Source organism: Symphalangus syndactylus, chromosome X (genome assembly GCF_028878055.3).
Source record: "Symphalangus syndactylus isolate Jambi chromosome X, NHGRI_mSymSyn1-v2.1_pri, whole genome shotgun sequence".
In the NCBI taxonomy this organism is placed as follows: domain Eukaryota; kingdom Metazoa; phylum Chordata; class Mammalia; order Primates; family Hylobatidae; genus Symphalangus; species Symphalangus syndactylus.
In genome coordinates, this window is record NC_072447.2 from 123,787,334 (window position 1) to 123,808,102 (window position 20,769).

General features: G+C 42.7%; 1 protein-coding gene across 2 annotated transcripts; it reads left to right on the forward strand.

Moving 5' to 3' along the window:
* The first annotated feature begins 1,271 nt into the window (after positions 1 to 1,271).
* Positions 1,272 to 20,050, forward strand: ATP1B4 (ATPase Na+/K+ transporting family member beta 4). 2 transcript variants are annotated; one of them, XM_055268675.2, is made up of 8 exons: positions 1,272 to 1,334; positions 5,633 to 5,897; positions 10,741 to 10,869; positions 11,132 to 11,236; positions 15,695 to 15,891; positions 16,697 to 16,753; positions 18,996 to 19,091; positions 19,790 to 20,050. In XM_055268675.2, exons 1-8 carry the CDS (start codon positions 1,272 to 1,274, stop codon positions 19,949 to 19,951), a joined length of 1,074 nt encoding a protein of 357 aa, XP_055124650.1. In that variant the 3' UTR covers positions 19,952 to 20,050. The 2 variants fall into 2 exon arrangements, with proteins under 2 accessions (XP_055124650.1, XP_063490937.1); XM_063634867.1 differs by having other exon boundaries at positions 5,633 to 5,885.
* Positions 20,051 to 20,769: the final 719 nt, after the last annotated feature.

A 20,769-nucleotide genomic window follows, 5' to 3' on the forward strand; every position in this document is an offset into this window, starting at 1 on the left:
AAGAATAAGTTTCTCTTTTTTGTAAGTGGCCTTTTTCTCTTCAAAGAAGCATATGGGAAGAGACACTGTTAAAGAAGATGTCTGATTAGTAACATTACAGTGAAAGGAATTCTTATTTAAAATTAACTGCAATTGAAGCCATTTTCATCAGAATAGCCTTGAATTGGAGTTATGACTAATCTTTCTAAGCTATTGTGCTGTTTTTCTCAGTAATGAATGTGCCCAGAATGTCAGTATCTGCAACATTCTCAGCCACTTGAGTATAATGGGGTTTGATTTGTGAAGGAAGGATCGCAAACTCCATCCAGGCCTTTTAGCCACCCAGGCTCCAGTAGGGTGGACCCCAAACAGACCAAAAATGCTATACAATATTCTTAACTGTTTCTTCTAATTTTTCCTTTCATTGGATCCCATGTTGGTTTCAGGAGTTATATATGTCTGGGAAACTGACACTGCAAAGTTCTGGCTTGTTCCCTGCCCTGATGCTAAGGGATAAATATAGATCTCAACCACTGCAGAAATTTGGCCAGGATTTGGAGGGGTGTGTGTATGAGGGGCAGTGACTGATGGGGCCACTCTGACATGTGGGCTAGGAAAAGGCTTCCTTATGTCCAAGACTCTCTTTGGGGCAGGGAGGAATGAAGTAGGAGCCTGGCTTCTAAAATCAGAAAGAATAATCCACATTTTAAGAAGCTCATGGATTGACACAAATAAGAAATATTGTAGGTGGCTTAGAGTGTGTGTGTGTGGGGGGGAGAGAGCAAAGGGAATCTTTCCTGACATCCTAGATCCTTTTGCATGAGATCAGCCTTATGAAAAAAGCAAGTTATTCTTGGCCATCTCCCCTCACCCCCAACTCCCACCCACACCCACCCCCTGCATGCACTGATATCCAACTCTCAATTGAGAAGAACATGACTTAAGATTTCCATTGGGCCCATCATATCTCAAGCGCTGGAGAAAGACAAGGGGTGGAAAGACATATAAAGGGGGCGGGGGGGTGAGTTGCTCATCCTCGTGACCCAGAATATCTCCCCCTCCTTGTAATGATGAGCTTGCTTTTCCATAAGGGCTTTCCCTTGATTCAGGGAAGGGGCCAACCAATGAGAGAGGGACATGTTAGATTATTCTGGGGAAGGGCTCATGCCAGGAGGGTTCACTTTTACCAGGCGCCAAGTGTCCCCAGCAACCAGTGTCTCCTGTACCAGCAGAAGCTCCAGAACTGTCACCCGATTGCCTGCCTCTGCTGCGTCTTTGCCCACTGAACAGCCATGAGAAGGCAACTCCGGTCCAGAAGGGCTCCATCCTTTCCTTACAGTTATCGCTACAGACTCGTGAGTGCCAGAGAGCAGAATATTTTGCTGCCCCCCTCCCCTTTTTTTTTAATGGGGTGGGTTGGGGGCTGTGTAGACCTTGGTTTACGGCTGCCTCTCTTTGAGATGGGCGGAAACAACGAAGTTTAGGGGAGCCCAGGGTTTCAAAAAGGAGCAGTGACTCCCAGCACCCCGGGCACCCTAAATTGCTGGATAAAAGGCGGAAGCCCCTCTTCCTGTGAAACAAAGATAAGAGAAGCAAAAGATAACAGAATAAGGGGCTTCTAAAATCTTTTCCTGGGAGTATAGAATTTTCACAGACCTTTTGGAGTATAAAAGTTTAATTCTAATAGCAAGAAATTTAGCCAAGAGGGAAGGAAGGAGGAAGAGGAAATGAAAGGCACTGCCTACCCAGCTGTCTCTTGGGTGGTAGCTTCTTAGAGTCCAGCTGCTCTCTTTCTAAAGTAGAAATTCCAAACTATAGCTAAAATCATAGAATCCCCAATAGGAGCAGGGAGGAATCCTAGACATTATCTCTCCAGAACCCCTCATTATGTAAAGGAGGCTGCTGTGGCTCAAAGCACAGGAGTGACTTGCAAGTTAGTGGAGGAGCCAAAGTGAAAATGCAATATCCTCACTTCTAATCTTGTGCTCTTTCCATTGTATTTGCAGAATGCATCTTCCAGACCCCCGATCTGCCACTACCCATTGCCATCCTGACTGCCACCCCACACTGCCCAACATATAGACACACATACATTCTTTTGGTCTCATCATTTATCTCCAGGGTGTATTACAAATTATTTGATCCAAAAGTTTATTTGCATTTATTTTGCTATAAGTCATTAATGTATGCCACACGTAGTACTTTTTGGGGAGAGGATTTTGAAATGTTCCCCAGAGAGGACTGTGATCTGAGCCCCAGGAGGAAACAAAGCCTAAGCCATTTTTCTTTGGGTATGGCCACTTATGTAACCAGGGAGTTAAGTGAAAACTGTCAACAGCCCGCAGAAGAAAACACACATTATTCTAACCTCCTATCAATCTACAGAGGGCTTCTCTTGGCTTTTTAGCCACAATTTGAAGAATCGTTTAACTTCCCCCAAAGTTTCTTCCAGCTCTCAGAACAGTTACAATCTGCAGGGGTACAAAACTATTTCTTACTTGCCTTCTTTTCTATGTAATCTTGTTAAAATGTTGCGTATAATTTCAGTTATTTGTTAAGTGGCTTGGATTTTAAATGCATCAGGGGATCTTGCTCTTTATAATACTTGATCAAATTTAAAAATAAATTAATGCAATCCTGTGCTAATTTCTCTTTTAAAATTAACCAGCCATTCCAATGTTCATGGCGTGTAAAGCACATGCCTTGCTGTCTTCTTTGCAGGGCACAAATTTAAAATTTATCCTTTGGGTCATACTGTTTGTTTATATATTTGTTTATATGTTTATATATTTAGATTACTCAAAATGGAGCTGCCCTCTGTTCCTCAGACTCTTCCCTTTTAGGGAAACCTGATGACCCCATCACACACCCACTACCATATCCCAGCACACTCACACACACTATCACATGAGGGTAATGCCACTTTAGGAAAGTGACAAAACAGAATCTTAAGGATAAGCATTCTCATTACCAAAGGATTTTCTATTGGATTTTGTTAAATAGTTTCACAAAGATACATTTTACACAGGATTTAATTAATGAGGATCTTTTGGGGAAGGCCTCTCTTGCACAGTGTGACCATTTCCTTTACCTGGAAGCAGAGGAGAGGAGAAAAGATTCGAGGTTCCTAAAGTAAAGCTCAGGAACCTCTCACAGCCTCTCGGGTGTGAGAGCTGTAGGGGCAAATTAGCTGTGAGAAGATTAATTCTTCTCAGGAGGGTAAAGCTTTAATGACAAGCCATCTGTAATGGGATTATCATGAGAGCCAATATCTACAAATAAGATCAGTCTGAGGCCTAGGCCAGCTGCCTCCTCTGTGGAAGGTTAAAGGCAGGCATGGGTAACATGGAGAGAAAAGAAAATTGTTCAGGAAATATAAAGGGAATATATATTTCTCCTCAATGAAACGTTATACTTCAAATTCACTGAGATTCTCAGGTGCAGTAGATTCTCTGGGGGCCATGATTGCTACCCACTGTGATATACATGACAGCTCGGTTAGGGTGACAAGCTCTGTGAGAGCATTCCTGCAGAGTCCTGCATCAGGAATTTTAAGTCAGGCAGGTATCACTCATATTTGGTTAGGACCTACTGGGTACTTAACTATCAGCTTTACACTGTGGAGGGCCATCGAGAGGCTAGAAAATATGGAATCTCCCTCTGGGTGCTCAAAATGTAGTTTGGGAGTTTAAATGTGTGCATAGATAGGTTCACACACAAGTGAAAGATATTTAAGAACATGTATTAATCCATTCAACATTGAGTGATGGATGAAGTTTATTTTCCTAAGCCTTACACTGTGAGCCTATGTCAGTCAGCCATCCTTGATTATAATAAGCACCTAAAATCTTTTTTTGTGTTTTTTTGAAACAATGTCTCACTCTGTCACCCAGGCTGGAGTACAGTGGCGTGATCACAGCTCACTGCAGCCTTGACCTCCCAGGCTCAGGTGATCCTCCTGCCTCAGCCTCCTGAGTAGCTGGGACTACAGGTGCATGCCACCATGCCTGGTTAATTTTTTTAAATTTTGTAGAGACAGGGTCTTGCTATGTTGCCCAGGCTGTCATCAAACTCCTGGGTTCAAGTGATCCTCCTTTCTTGGCCTCCCAAAGTGTTGGGATTACAGGCGTGAGCCCTAAAATCTTTTAGGAACACAGAACCTAAGGCATTGTGCTTCATTAATCTGCTAAGCTACCTCTAGCCACTTGTGCTCAATGTGATAGAGGAGAAACATCATTGTCCAGGGTATCAAGAGACACAGGTTCTGAGACCGTCAACTCTATCATGAATTTACTGCATGGTTTTGGCTAGATCCTGTCCCATCTCTGGGCCTCAGATGGATAAGTAAATCTTGAAGGTCCCTGTCGGTTCTGATGTGGTATTTTATATAGAGCTGTACATTGGAACAAATTAGAGAGCAATTCAAGAGGGCTTACAATCAAGAGCTAGACAGTGCTGTGCAGACCGAATGCTGAGAGCTGAGCCTTGTCATTCTGTATCACTTGTACTGATTCTGAACAATCCAATTTGCTGAGCCCTCCTACCCCCAACAAAGGCAGCATTTTTAGCAGGGTGCCCTCTAAATGGCCTTTGAGGAATCAGGCAGGGAGGGGGCAGCACAGAGCCCCTGGTCTCTAGTGTTTGACACATCCAACCCAACAGGTGCACAGCCCCGCAACTCTTCAGACTGGGACAGCACAGAAGGGAGGGCAGCCTCATTTTCTGCTGCTGCAATAAGCCTTGGCAAACCCCCAAAGAGCAAAGATACAACTCTCCGGCCTGTGGCTGGGAGGTATTTGAAACACCACTTGGTGAAGTCTAGGTTTCTCTCTCCCTCTCTCTTTTTCAGTTTAGTTTTCTTAGAACCACTCAGAGAAGATTACAGTTTCAAATCTCAAGTAATGGCTGCAATCAGTCAATCAACAAATATGTGCTGAGTATGTATTACGTGCCCAGCTTTTTGCCTAAGCATAGGGGGAGACTAAGGAAGCCTGGGGTTCCAGCTCTCACATGGTCTTTCCAACCAATTTAAGGTAGGAAGAGATTCAAACTAGGGCAATAATCAGAGAAGCAGCTAATAACTGCCCATCTATTGTTTCTGTTGGGAAGGAAGGCTAAGTTTTGAGGAGGGGTACAGCAGTTGGCCTCTCCTCCTGATGTCCGTCCCAGGCTATTTTTAGACACAACTTGAAATGGTGAAGTTGAGCAGCTGAATGTGTACAGGGTGTTAGGATAAAGCTGGCTTGGACTAAAAGTTTGCCATCACAGACACAATGTCTAAGACTATTCCATCCTCTTCCTGTGTGAGCTCACCTCTAGTCTGATAGGACAAGGTTAAGTGGGAGGTCAAGGCCCCAGAACAGAGTAGTGATATGAGCAGTCCTTGGAGAAGAGCCCAAATGCCTGAAGCTGAGAATAAAACTTGCACCTCTATGGAAAGAATACTGAGTCAAAATGGGTCATAGAAAGAATATTTCCTCCAAAAGAACAGAGAGAAAGAAAATCCACCTCTTGTAGCAACATGTATGTTTATGGGAAAGTGGAAATTTGAAGTATCTCCAAATATTGAGTCATTTCAATTTATTTTTGGCTGGTGGGATGCACCATTGTACATTTTTTTCAAAAAGGGTATTGTGTTTTGTCACTGTTCCAGGATGATCCGGATGAAGTGAACCAGAACTACTTAGCAGATGAAGAGGAGGAAGCAGAAGAAGAGGCTCGGGTGACGATGGTGCCCAAATCGGAGGAGGAGGAAGAAGAGGAGGAGAAAGAAGAGGAGGAAGAGGAGGAAAAGGAGGAGGAAGAGGGTCAGGATCAGCCAACAGGCAATGCCTGGTGGCAGAAATTGCAGATCATGAGTGAATACCTGTGGGATCCAGAGAGAAGGATGTTTCTGGCCCGAACAGGTCAGAGTTGGAGTAAGTCCCAATAGTCCCAATGCTAAAGTCTGGTGTCCTTTGCTTTTGGTGTGGTGTCCAGGGCTCCTTTACCATACGCTGGATGGGCTTGTCTGCGAACTTCTCTTTGCACTTCATGTAAAGGCATCAATGCCTAGGGAAATGCCTAGACTGTGGACAGATTCCATCAGAACAAACTCCAAATGGATGAACAAACTTGATTGTGTAACTGAAACCCACTGGGCTCAACATCAGTTGCAATGCAGAGAGACAGTAAGAATGAGTTGAAAAAGCACATGATTGTTTTAAGTCCCAGTCCTGTCACTTTCTATCCACGTGACCTTGGACTCATCATTTCTCCTCTCTGAGCCTCAGTTTCCTCACCTGCCAAATGAGGAAAACAATCCCTGACTTGCTTCTCTCACAGGATCAGAGTGAGGCCCCAATTAGATGTTAAAACTGTAAAGTTTAAAGAACTATGCAGAAGACTTCTTGTAAGATAGGAGACTCAAATCCCTGCTAACCTGACCAAGTGTTTTTATGAGGTCCCATCACCTGGTAATGTCAGAGAAGGAGAGCCAGGAGGCGTGTCCCTGGCCCCAGCTTGTGGGTGTCTTCCTCTGCTATGATAGAGATGTTTGATCAGTGGCAGAATTATATTGCTTAGCATTTCCTCTTTGCATCACATGCTGCCATCATTTTTACTCCACAACTTCCCCAGCACTCCCGTCCTACAGTCTTACCCACCTCTTAAACTATTAATGCTGAGCCTTCTCCTCAGGAGATTTAGCCAGTGGTAAAATTCACACTTGCCACAGTCTCTGCACAGCCCAGAAAAAGAGCAGCTCCTGGTTTGGAAATCAGTCAATCCACAGAAGAAAAAAAATAGAGGATGCCAAGGATGAAATAACAGTCCCCTAGTGCCAAGGGTCTAGGTTGCTGAAGTTGATGGCCATGTCTTCTAAAGGCCCCGTTGGCTAAGAATTCTCTCCCTCAAAGTTAATGTTGCTAATTCAGCTCAGTCAAGGTGAAACACTCAGCTCTGTTTCCTGGAATTAGGAATAGCACGTGGGATCTCCCTTCACCCCTCCCCAATTCCCAGCCCCACCCCTGACCATCCCACAAACTCTCAACTGGAACAAATGTACCATTTAAGGAACATTCCGACATTCTGGAAGCTGCAGACAAATACTGGACACTCACTGGGGCTCCAAGGGTGCACAGCTGTTTCTCCCTTGCCTAAAGAGGACTGGAAAAACAAGCCTTGTGAAATGCAAGTGTGATTCTGGGAGGGGGAGCCTAAACAGCCAGCCACTAGAACTTCATCAGATGAGCTGATCCAAATTGCTTCTGTGGAAGACAATCCATAGGCCAGTAAGTGGGGATGAGGGAGGAAGGTTCAAGTGCCTAGAGAAGATATGGCAATAGGGACTCTGCATGATAGGCCGTAGCCAGACCTCTGAGTAGCAGGTCTAAGTAGAGCTCAGGAATTCTGTTGGGCTACCCTGGGCAAAGGGTGAATGGTAACGTTAATGCTTCAGCCATAAAGCACATGCCTTGCTGTTTTCTTTCCTGAGAACAAGGTGCCCGCTTGTGCACTTACTAATGCTGGCCCAACTTGGACATCAACCTGCCCAATATATTTACCAGGCCTATGAATATAATCTGGGCCTTTCCTTTGGTACCTACGCAGCCCCTATTCTTGGAAGTTCTATGTTATTTTATTGGATACCAACAAGAATCATATGAGGTAGTAATATTATTATCCCCATTTTACAGATGCAGAAACTGAGGCTTAGAGAGGGTAAGTAACTTGCCTATAGTCACATAGTTACTAAGTGGCAGTGCTGGGATTTCAAACCCTGGTTGGATGAACACCAGAGTTCATTCTCTTGCCAGAACACTGCCCCATTTCATGAACTCTAACAACGAACAAGGCCCTGATGTGTAGGGCCTCAGGACCTGATACGGTGTTTTAGTGGGAGAAATGAAGAGTTAGGAGCACGGTTACTTAGTGGTCTATTCAAGCCTGAGTGGGGCATTGAGGAAAGAACTCTAGAGTACCTAGAGGAAAGACCCAAGTAATACTTGGACATCCAGGGCAGAAAGTGTCAGAGGGATCAATGGGTTCAGATGGGGACTGTGCTTGGTTTTGCCTGGGGGTGGCTGAGCTAGCTATCTCAGTCTGTGATCACCTATCATAAACTCTAGGGCACACACTCCTGGGTGAGGCTAAGGGGACTTATTGCTAGTGTCATTCTCCCATCTACAGCTTCCTGGTCACACATCCTGGGAAAAAAGGAAGATATCTCCAAAGGAATGTACCTATGTTCCATTGCTTTCCCTTCGTCCATGAAACTGAGTCTTTTGATCTCCATGGATGGCTCTAGCTGTTGATCCATTCCCAGGATGGGGATGGGGTAAAGGAATGGAGGCAGAAACACAGGGCAAATCCCATTAGATAGCCAGTGGGCAACAGCCAAGTATCACAGGCACACAGGTGCTGTCGTTTATTCTCCAGGGACTCCAACTGAATCAATGTGTTCATGTTCCAGTTCTGCTTTAGTTCATCTAATAAAATAAAAAGGGTCTGATTACTATGGTTTTTTTCTCCCTTCCACAACACCTTTTTTGGTTAATTTTATTTGGTTCATGGTTCAATTTAAAAATTAATATTTGGATTCAGTTTGGGGCACAGCAAAGTTAAGTGGTTTGTTCCAGTTTCCGGTTCATAATTCAGTTCAAATCTGTAGGTCCAACATCATGTCATTGCTGCGAGCAGAGCCAAACATTGTTGCCTGAGAGAGCCCCAAGGAGGGCTTGAAAAGAGTTTCTCATCAGCAATCTCATGCTCATTCACCTCACTCGGTGTTGCCTAATCCTGGGACAAACCTAGTCCTAATACAGCCCACAGAGGGAAAACTCACACAACTATGCTTCTGGTCCTACAGCACTAATAATAATGTTAATAATAACTGATGATGACTGCCACTTATGGTGCAATTAGTATTCGCCAGGCTCTGTGCTATGCTGTTTATATGCATTATTCAGTGCTAAGAAGTAAGTACCATTATTGTACAGACGAGGAAATTGAGGCCCAGAGAGGTGAACAGCATGTCTGAGATTAAACAGCTTGGAAGTGGTATAGTCAGGATAGGATGTTAAGGAAAGACTGAATTTCAGATTTTTTTTTTTTTATTAAATCAGAGGATATGACACAGTAACATTTACCTGTCCTCAAAGTTTTATTACTTTAACCACACACAAAATTGCCAAGATTTTAGCCATTTGTTAAGTCCTCCAATTATATACTAGATAATTTCATTTGTAGCTGAACCACCTTATAAAATAGAGCTGCGTCTGCTCGATTATTTTCTAAATATTACATTCTATTTATATTTGTGAATTGAATGGACCAGGTGATACGTATGCATGCAAGGAGACAGGAATACTGTCATATTTTTCTATAATTTATCTATACAAGGAAATAGAGTGAATCTTCTAGAAATATAAAAATACTAGCCTGACATTGTTCATTTTCACTTTTTGAGAACTTGTGTAAGTCATTTGTCCTCTTTTTGCCTCAAGTTCTTTATTAATATCAGTAGTGCTGGACTATATCCTGTCTGAGATACTGTGATCAAATTATTATGTATCCAGGGATTTCAGCCCTTGGCTGTAAATCATTATCAATGGGAGGAATTTTGATTCAGCAAGCTCAGGGCAGAGCCTTGGCATATATAGTTTTAAGATGTGCCACAAGTGATTCTGATAATTCAGCCAAGGTATGGAATAATTCTTCTATGCTTTTTTATTCAAAGAACAAAATGGAAATCTTTAAGTCTATATTATTTCTTAGGTCTTTTTTTATGAAGTATATTTTATTTTTTATTTTTTTATTTTTATTTATTATTATTATTATTATACTTTAGGTTTTAGGGTACATGTGCACAATGTGCAGGTTTGTCACATATGTATCCATGTGCCATGTTGGTTTGCTGCACCCATTAACTCGTCATTTAGCATTAGGTATATCTCCTAATGCTGTCCCTCCCCCCTCCCCCCACCCCACAACAGTCCCGGGAGTGTGATGTTCCCCTTCCTGTGTCCATGTGTTCTCATTGTTATAGATAAGAATCCGAGGTAAGTGCTATTTTTATCCCCATCTTACCTGTGAGGAATTGGAGGTGCAAGGAAGTTCTATAACTTGCCAAAGTTCACAGGCAAGTGTCAGTGATTAGGTACTGTTTCCTCCTTTTCCCTTCCCCACCCTGTGTCAGTGTTCTTTTTGAAAAGCAGAGCCATTTTATTCATCTTTGCTAAAGATGAATAAAATTTGAAATAAGCAGGCCAAAACCTCACTTTGCCTTGATTGGAGGCAAGTCCAGTGGAAATTCATCAAAAGTTTGAATTATAGACTATGTGGAAAGAAATGCTGTTTTCATCACTTGCAAATACCTATAATTATTGGAACCAAGCTGCTAGGACTCTTCAGGGCACCCACTTTAATGAATAGCAAAGAATGATTTGTACTTGGGACATCAACTGTTGCCCAAAGGACTCTCAAGCAATTTTCCCTCTGCAATACTTTTAACTCCACTCCCCTGTATTCTTGTTCATGGCCATCATTTGCTCAGCAAGCCCTTCCATCGGAGATGCTGTAAAGGTAAACTGCAATTAGACCCCTGACACAATCCTCACTGACTCCAAATTGGTGAAATCTGAATAAGCAAGGACATACTGAATCTGAGGAATTTTTTAAAGAGCTATTTCGTGGTTGGGTTGGTTCTGGTTCATGAGTCCAAGCAGGGAGGAAGGGCTTGTTGGCAAGCACTGACCATTCTCATCTATGATTGCTCTGCAGGCCTGATCTTACTCGTTTACTTCTTCTTCTATGCCTCCTTGGCTGCTGTGATCACCCTCTGCATGTACACACTATTTCTGACCATCAGTCCCTATATACCGACCTTCACGGAGCGGGTAAAGCCTCCTGGTGAGTGTGCCCAGATGCCCTGTGTTGTCAGAACTTGCTGGACAGAAATATGCTTGCACAGCATGTTCAGCCTCAATTAACTTTGGCTCTTCCTGGTAATGACTTAGAGATTCAATTATTAGGAGGAAAAGTAAAATGGTACTTGGCAAATTATGGTTCTTTTCATTTTGATTGCCTGGGGGGAAATGGTTTCATGGGAATCAATACAAAAAAATTATCCCAAGAATGGGTTAATATATCCAAGACCTGTTTTCATTGCCAGGAGTTATGATCAGACCCTTCGCCCATAGCCTTAACTTCAACTTCAACGTTTCTGAACCTGACACTTGGCAGCATTATGTGATTAGCCTAAATGGCTTTCTCCAGGGTAAGTAAGTTCGTCTGAATAGTGGAAAGCTCTTTTGAAAAGTGATGGGTGGGAATCCAAAATTCAAAATTCACCTGGCCCAGGAATCCCAGTCTTACTAACCCCAACTCATCATGGTCTGTCCTTACTTTGCATCCCCCTTAGCACCTGTAGCTACAATCAGAATTGCTCTAGTGTGTGATTGTATGTTGTCTTGAAAGCATACAAGCCAATTTTCCAGCAAGATAAGCTCTTTGAGGCAGAGAACTTTCTTCTTTTCTTGAACACGATACAGCACCCATTTAAGTCCTGAACATATCCAGATGGCTCAATAATGATCATTTATAGAAGATAATTCTGGGGGGAGATAGTGGTGGGAAAAGAAGAATGTTCTCCAGAGCTGAAACATTCCTATCTTCTAAACTTTCTCAAGGTAAAAGAAGTCATTTCTTGGAGATGGGCTAACTTGAAGGGAGAGGGCAAGCATCTTTATTTTATTTTATTTGAGGTGGAGTCTCACTCTATCGCCCAGGCTGGAGTGCAGTGGTGCGATCTCTGCTCACTGCAGCCTCCTCCTCCCAGGTTCCAGCGATTATCCGGCCTCAGCCTCCTGAGTAGCTGGGACTACATGTGCGTGCCACCACGCCCTGCTAATTTTTTGTATTCTTAGTAGAGACGGGGTTTCACTGTGTTAGCCAGGATGGTCTCAATCTCCTGACCTCGTGATCCGCCTGCCTTGGCCTCCCAAAGTGCTGGGAATACAGGCATGAGCCACCGCGCCCAGCCAAGTGTCGTTATTTAACAGCATTCCAGAAAGGAGTTAGAGGAAGAATCTCTGGGTGGCAGTTGCTCCAACATTCTGATCCCAAGTATTTTCGAGGTGCCTATCTCTATAGTGTCATCAGATAAATTTTCAGGGGCAAATGAATGGCTTTGTGGGAGATGCTTCCACAAGGTAAAATCTGAGGTAGCAGCTTGGTTAAGGTTAACAGCACACAGGTTCTTTATGCAGCTATCAAATAGGAGCTCCAGTGGGGTTTGCATTTCTGCACCTAATCTTTGTGGGGAAAAAAATGCCAGTCATTCTGGCTTGGTTGTCCTGGCCTGGTTGAAGTGGGGTTGATCCATTCTAGAGGCAGCTACTATTATAACATCAGAGAAATGCAAATCAAAACCACAGTGAGATACCATCTCACACCAGTTAGAATGGCCATCATTAAAAAATCAGGAAACAACAGGTGCTGGAGAGGATGTGGAGAAATAGGAACACTTTTACACTGTTGGTGGGACTGTAAACTAGTTCAACCATTGTGGAAGTCAGTGTGGCGATTCCTCAGGGATCTAGAACTAGAAATACCATTTGACCCAGCCATCCCATTACTGGGTATATACCCAAAGGACTATAAATCATGCTGCTGTAAAGACACATGCACACGTATGTTTATTGCGGCACTATTCACAATAGCAAAGAGTTGGAACCAACCCAAATGTCCAACAACGATAGACTGGATTAAGAAAATGTGGCACATATACACCATGGAATACTATGCAGCCATAAAAAATGATGAGTTTGTGTCCTTTGTAGGGACATGGATGAAACTGGAAAACATCATTCTCAGTAAACTATCGCAAGGACAAAAAACCAAACACCGCATGTTCTCACTCATAGGTGGGAATTGAACAATGAGAACTCATGGACACAGGAAGGGGAACATCACGCTCCGGGGACTGTTGTGGGGTGGGGGGAGGGGGGAGGGACAGCATTAGGAGATACACCTAATGCTAAATGACGAGTTAATGGGTGCAGGAAATCAACGTGGCACATGGATACATATGTAACAAACCTGCACATTGTGCACATGTACCCTAAAACCCTAAAGTATAATAATTAAAAAAAAAATAAAAAAAAAATGAGATAAAAAAAAATAACATGTGCACTGAATTTGGAGGAGAACAATCTCTTATCATGTGCTAGGAAGTGTTATTTAAATACATAAATTTGGTCATTTAACTTTAACTCTGTATAACAAAGTTGATCATCCTCATTTTATAAATGAGAAAACCGAGACTCAGAAAGGGGGAGTAGCTTGATCAAAGACTCTGGCAGCAGAACCAGTGTTTGAATCCACATTTCATGTTCTTTACACTCTTGCTGCTATAAGTGTTATAAAGGGACCAACAACATGGGCATCTCCTGGGAGTTTGTTAGAAAGGCAAAATCTCAGACCACATTTTAGACCTGCTGAATCAAAATCTGCATTTTTAAAAAATCCACAGGTGATTTGTAGGAAATTTAAAGTTTGAGACATGCTGCTTTTCATAATTCTATGCTGCTGTCACATGACCAAGAGTTAGAAACTCAGCTTTATATCAGTAAGGCTCAGTGTTACTTTGGGTAAGTCTGAGCTTCAGATTCCTTACCAGTGAAATGAGGGGAGATGGGACTGGGTTCTTTCTGAGTCCATGTAGTTCTATTTTTAGCTACAGAAATGTTTTGGGCATCATGGCCAGCACAGTATCTTCTTTTGTTTCAGAATGCTTGCAAGCGATTGCAAATATATTGCCAGATTCCCTGCTAAGAAAATCCCTCCAAAAAGCTAGTAGACAGAGAAATACCAATTCTGACCTGATGATGATGGAAGCAGGAAATGTTAGGAAAAGTACTAGTTTTTAGTTCTTAAGAGTAGATAATGTGTCCTGCTAAAAAGAAGCACATCTCTGAAATAGACATCACAGAGTATCACTTTCACTCCCATGAGGACTGGGATTTTGCAATAAGGGTCATGTCCATGTCACATTATTTTTAATGGAACTACCTCAAGAGAAACAATGAGCACATGATCGCAGCCTCTATTTAGAAAGTTATTGGAGCATAGTTCTTGTTCTAAAAAAATTAAAACAAAGCCTTGAATTAAATGTAGCTTTGTCAAAGAAAAAATAAAGGCATAGCCATAATTGGAATAGATTTAAAATTCCCAGTTTCCAATTAATAATATCAAACCCCAGTCACAACCTGTGGGTTTGATATTATTAGATGAGGATTCAGCAGCACATGTTGCGTTTTACCTCTGGTAGATCATAGGTGCAAAATCTCCTCTGAATATTAATACATAGGGACTGAGTCTAACAGGACTAACTGGGCTCCATCATTTAGAATCAAATTGGAAATAATGCAGTAATTTCTAAAGCCCAGTTTTATGTATGAAATTTGGTAGCCCAAAGAATTACCTCACAAACAGCCCCTTTAAGCTTTCTCCCTGATCTATGTATCCTTGGACACATGTTACATTCCATCCAATGTAAAGGGACATTTACCCTGAATGTCTCAGGCCTCAGTAGACAAGATCTCATGCCGTCACCATCCCTGTAGAGACCCTGTGGTTGTTATTGGTTTCTATCTTTTAACTTATGCTTCTATTTTGCAGTGCTAACTTCCCTCTGTAAAGGATGAAGAGCTGGCTTATTCCCTCCCCCGCCTCCTCCTCCGCCTCCTCCTCCTGCTCCACCTCCTTCTCCTCCTCTTCCTCTTCTTCCACGTTCCTTCTGTCTCACAACTCATACTTCTCACTCTTACAATCAGGTGCCTCTCACTGAGTTCAAAGGGAGACATGGTAACTGCCCAGCGGGTTCACCTTGCCCACCGCGTAGACAGAGCTGATTTATCAAGACAGGGGTATTGCAATAGAGAAAGAGTGATTCATGCCCAGCCGGCTGTGTGGGAGACTGGAGTTTTATTATTACTCAAATCAATCTCCCCAGGACTATTTCTCTATTGCAGTCAAATCCATGTACATTGGGTCGGCAGTGCCCCTCCAGTAGAGACAGTACCAGAGTTGGCCCCCAGCCCAAGAGAACTAGGTGGCTGCTTGGGCTGGCCTCTGGATCCATTGCCAGGTCGGGAGGTGGGGTACTACTGGACCACGAGCAGGTAGCCGTAAGGGCAATCCCAAAAGAGCCCCCAAATTTGTAACCGCCCAACGGGTTCACCTTGTTTCCTAAGTGAAGTTAAGGAGATTTAACCCAGGAACTTAGCCTCCTCATATATGCCATACCTTGAATGTTTCAGTCCCTCTTCCAAAATCTACCAACTATGTGCCTATTTCTCTCTCAGAAGTAGAAGGGACAGCCTTCCAAGTTTACAGTTTATCATGTCTGAAAAGAAATGGTGGAAAATAGAGAAAATTTATAAAGTGACTGACATAGGACCCAGAGATGGATATCCAGAAGTTCCATGGGAATGAAAAGCAAGGGAACAGGCAATCAAACTGGGCTGAAGTGACTAGTCAGGAAGACTTCCTAGAGGGATGGCTGCTGATGAAGGCTGTTGGGCACCTGATGCCAGGTCACAGGTAGACTGGGCTTTCAGAGGAGTACAAACAAGCTGGAGAAAGGAAACTTGGGAGGGAGGACTACTGAATGCATGACCTTCCCCTGTAGTACCTGTCTAACATAACCCGTTGCCACTCACACATGCTTTAGGTTATAATGACAGTCTTCAAGAGGAAATGAATGTAGATTGTCCCCCGGGGCAGTACTTCATCCAAGATGGCGATGAGGATGAGGACAAGAAGGCCTGCCAATTTAAGCGCTCCTTCCTAAAGAACTGCTCTGGTCTGGAGGACCCAACTTTTGGATACTCTACTGGACAGCCCTGCATCCTTCTAAAGATGAACCGGGTATATTGGCTTTTCATATCTGGTGGTGATAAGTGAATGAACTAGGTAGGAGGGCTCTGGCCACTCCATTTGTCTTGGTCTCTGTCTTCACACACCACAGGTTTGGCCATTTTTCTGACAGCGTCAGAAATAAAATAACCAGACAAATCTATCAATTTCTTTTCCCCCTGAGCACTTCCTACGGCAATTCTTCTCCCTCACCCCCAAGCCTGTCGCTTGATGGCCTTTGTCAAGAATGGGGTCCTAGTCAAGTGCAGTGGCTCGAGCTTATAATCCAAGCTACTGGGGAGGCTGAGGAAGGAGGATTGCTTGAGCTTAGGAGTTCAAGTTTAACTTGGGCAACATAGTGAGACTTCATCTTTAATTTTTAAAAAAGTATTCTAAATAAAGAATGGAATACTGAGCTGTTTGGAACAGGGGATTGAAATGAGGGTGGCATGGCGGACAGTTCTTATATCATAAAAATGTATTTTTCTTCCATCCTGTCATGACTTAGGTGTGGCAGAGCCTTATCAGTCACACCTCTCTTGAAATTAGAAAGTTCTTTACATCTTTAGCGTTGACTTGCTGAAGTTTCCCCTTGTGTGTAAATATCAGGCATAAATACAACACGGAGTAAGCTGAGCTGCTTAGCTCTGAAGATGTTTTTCATTTTTTGGTTTTTGTAACATTTATAAGAAGGCGAAATAGATGAAGCATATGCCTGAGAAAGGATGATTGGGAGGAGGGTTAGAAAAGCCCCAATTTTTACTGTCAAATATGTTTTGTTAAAAAAAAAAATAAAACACTGGTTTTCTTTTGATAGATTGTAGGCTTTCGTCCTGAGCTTGGAGATCCTGTGAAGGTTTCCTGCAAAGTTCAGGTAAAGAGCCCTTTTGAGTAAGCATTGTTAGCACATCTGTTTCATGCAAAAAGGTAGTCCATCCCTTTCAAGGACTTACACATGGATGGTAGGCTAAAGAAAAGGTTAATCTTTTCATAACTACACCTCTCTTTAGTTCCTTCAGGTTTTCCTCTTTCTAGAAAGCACTCAACTCATGTGTGTTTGTGTGTATAGTGTATGTGTGTGTATGTGTGTGTGTCAGTCAGTCTGTCATGATTAATACTTGTGAAAACCAAAGATTGAACTTCAGCTAAGGGCCACAGCAGGGAACAACAATGTGCCAAGTCATTAATTGAGATTCTGTTTACACTTTTGCTTTTAGCTCTAATTACTTGTTTCTTTGAACTAAACAAACAGCTTTCATTAGAGTCATTAGTTTCCAGATTTTAAAACTGAATTTCACATTTTGCAGCAATGACCAGTGGTACTGGGTGTAGCAATAACAAATGACTACATGGGAAGTATAAACAGAACTCGATTAGTATGCTAATTAACTGTCCTTCGAGGGACCATTAACTTCTATCTCATCTGCACCAATTAGCTCCCTTGTAGGAAAAAGCCCTTACATCTTGAGTTTGCTTCTTAAACAGGCAGTAGCTTTCTCCTGTTCTATGACATCAACTGCACCCCCAGACCTGGATAGTTGTCTTGCAAATGCGTGAGGCCTGGTAATCCCATTCTCAGTAGGAGAAATACAGTTGAAAACTTCAGTCTTCATGGTGGCAGATCAGAAAACAGCAAAAGGCAGCATTTATTCAGCCCATATCCCACATTTAGCAAGCATTTATTGATCACTTATTATATATCAGATCCTCTGCTAGGTGTTAGAAGTGTCGAGGTAAGAGTATGACTCCGTCTCTGAAATCAAGACAATCAAGTATTACATGTGCTATGAAAAGTGAAGATGAGCTCTGAAAGGTCAGGCAGTACTTGCGAAATGAACAAGGTAGGAAGCACATTCTGTTCTCATGTATATGTGTAAATATTCACAATGTGAGGTGAGACTACAAACTATCCAAAGTGATTCCTCAGGCCTTCATGAAAAATAAATTTCATTGCTTTTTAGAAGAATGTATTAAAAGTAAATCTTAAAGACCAACTTAGTCTTAAGCTAGCATATTAACTGGACAGAGTTCTACTTATTGTTCCCTAAAGGAAGCTGTTTGTTTTTCAGCTTACATCAAACCTTGCTGAGAACTGTCCTTTCTAAAATTGTTTTAATATTTTAATTATTATTTTTAGCTACCTCCTTACATATTTTATGTCCTTCTTAAAAAAATATATTAAGAATCTCTATACATTCTGTAATAAACAGTACTGGTCAAATCCACACCCATTTGTGGAAAAGCAGGATGAGGTAATGACTAGAATAAATTAAGGAGAGCTTAGTTTGTACCAAGAACAATTATAGTATATTGACAGAAGTAATCACATGACCTTGGTGAGTAATTTGCTAGTAGTGATGCACTATTTGTCCTTACTAGCCCCCAGACCTCTGATATTTAGGGCAAGCTGAATGTATCGCAGAATGGGCAGCCCCCTACCTGACATAATGTGATGAGGGTAGACCTATTTACTTTAATCATTTCCATACCCAGGCTCTTGTTGCTTACCCCTCTGACCCCACCTACTGTAATTAAGCACTACAGAGAATATGGTCAGAGACATGAGTCTAGGTGAGCCAACTGTAGGCTGTGTGCCTGTGTATCAGGTACCTATGCACTTGATCTGACTTCCAATAGAACCGAGCCTGCAGTGTGCAAATCGTGGAGTGGGATTTACTAAATATGTTCTAATGTATATCTCCCTCAGCTCCAAAGTCCAAGACTGGGTGCCAGGCCCAGTGTGATTCTTTGGAGAAAGGCTGGAGTTGTAGGGCCTCTTTCCAGAGCAGCATTAGGTACTGCAAGCCCTTTGGATTGCTTCTGTCTGGGTACCCCAGAAGCCAACAGAGAGCCATACTGAGCACCTTTGGCCTCCTCACTTCAGGCCTTCTATTCAATATTCTTTGAACTGAAAAAACAAGGCACAGTCACTCCCTAAAAATGCTCATCTAGGGACAGGTCACAGCTGAGCTCTGCTCCATTCTGCTTTCATGGTCTTCCTGGAACAGTTGGTAATGGGTCACACAGTGATTTCACCTGAGGTACAACTCCCTTTAGCTCAGACTCTAGCCCACTCTGTGACCCAGCACCCCACATATACCTGCTTTTGCTTACAGAGAGGTGATGAAAATGACATCCGATCCATCAGTTACTACCCAGAGTCGGCTTCTTTTGACCTCCGCTACTACCCTTACTACGGCAAACTGACTCACGTAAGCTGTATCCCCTTTAGTCATTGCTGTCAGAAAGGGCTCAGCGACAAAGGAAGAGCTGGCTGGGATCTATGAGAATTAGGGAGCAGGAGATAGTAGAGGGGTAAATAGCTGCTGGCCATAACCAGGAGCTCCCTTTACCAATTCTTATCACAACCACACTCCTTTCCATATCTGAAAGAATCTCATATATGGCCTAGTTTAACCTTTTAAGTTTACAAATGGGAAAATTGGGGTTCAGAGACAGAAAGTGACTTGCCCAAGACCATACAGCTAGTTAGTGGCAGGGTCAGGAGCAGATAAATTACTACCAATGTGCTTAAACATGCCCTAATAATCACGCTTCTGTTTCTCCCATTTGAAGCGCTGGGGTGAGTCCCCAACATAGGGACTTGATAGACACTAGTTTTGGTTTAATTCATGGTCTGATTTCCAGAAAAACCATATCATGCTGAATCAGAATTGGTTTTTCCCAGAGGACAATCAGATATCTGACAGTGACTTATTAGAGAAATGTATGATTTTCCCACACTTTCCCAGCGCAAGGAGAGTATGTCAGTTGCTTTGGCCATTTGCAAATTGGCATCGTGGGATTTACTCAGTTCTCTTTGTGAGGGTTATCATCCTGCAGTGATTATCTGATCACTTCCCTCCTACCACCTCCCCACACTTAGAATTCATTTTTCTTTGACCTACAGGTTAACTACACGTCCCCCTTGGTGGCAATGCACTTTACAGATGTGGTGAAGAACCAAGCAGTGCCTGTGCAGTGCCAACTGAAGGGCAAAGGCATCATAAATGATGTCATCAATGATCGCTTTGTGGGCAGGGTAATCTTTACCCTGAACATAGAAACCTAAGAACTTCAGGGGGCCATTCTTACCAGTTCTGTTTCTGTTTTATCTCATGGTATCTCTGGTAGCACCTGAATTCTTTTTCTTCAATTAGGACACAGCCAGATAGACATCTAAGACAGCAGATCATCTTTCCTTGCCTATGACATGTGTATAAAATGACATTGTGGGAGCTGTTCGATTTTTTTAAAGGTAGTCTCTCCTGATGACAAACAGAGTATATTAATTTCCTTTCCCTCCACTTAAAACTAAAACCTGTTCTTGCTGCTGGTAGTCTCCCTGTAGCGTAAACATAATATCTGATAAGATTTACAATAGCCATGCAATAGCCATCAAGAAGAATTTCTATTATGATTATAAATTCATCATGTTTTCTAAAATTCTGTTGGTTTTAGAGGTCAGATTCCTCCCAACCAGGCTAATAACCTAACACATGTTTAAAAAAATCTGCCTAAGCCGGATGTGGTGGTATGTATCTGTAGTCCCACCTATTCGGGAGATTAAGGCAGGAGGATCACTTGAGCCCAGGAGGTCAAGGCTGCAGTGAGCTGCACTGCACTCCAGCCTGGGTGACAGAATGAGATCCTGTCTCTGAAGAAAAAAAAAAACCTGCCTGGCAAGGTCCTTCCCTGGGAATCACCACTTGGACCAACCTAGACAACCAAGACCACTATACCTAAAGACCTCTATATCCAGAGGTGCCTAAGAAACTTCTGCTGCCCACAGACAACTAAATGCTTATTCAAAGACTAGGTTATTTTCAACTTGGAAAAAAGCAGTGCTAACAGGATATTGTTCTGGGATAGAGACGAAGACCGTCCTTG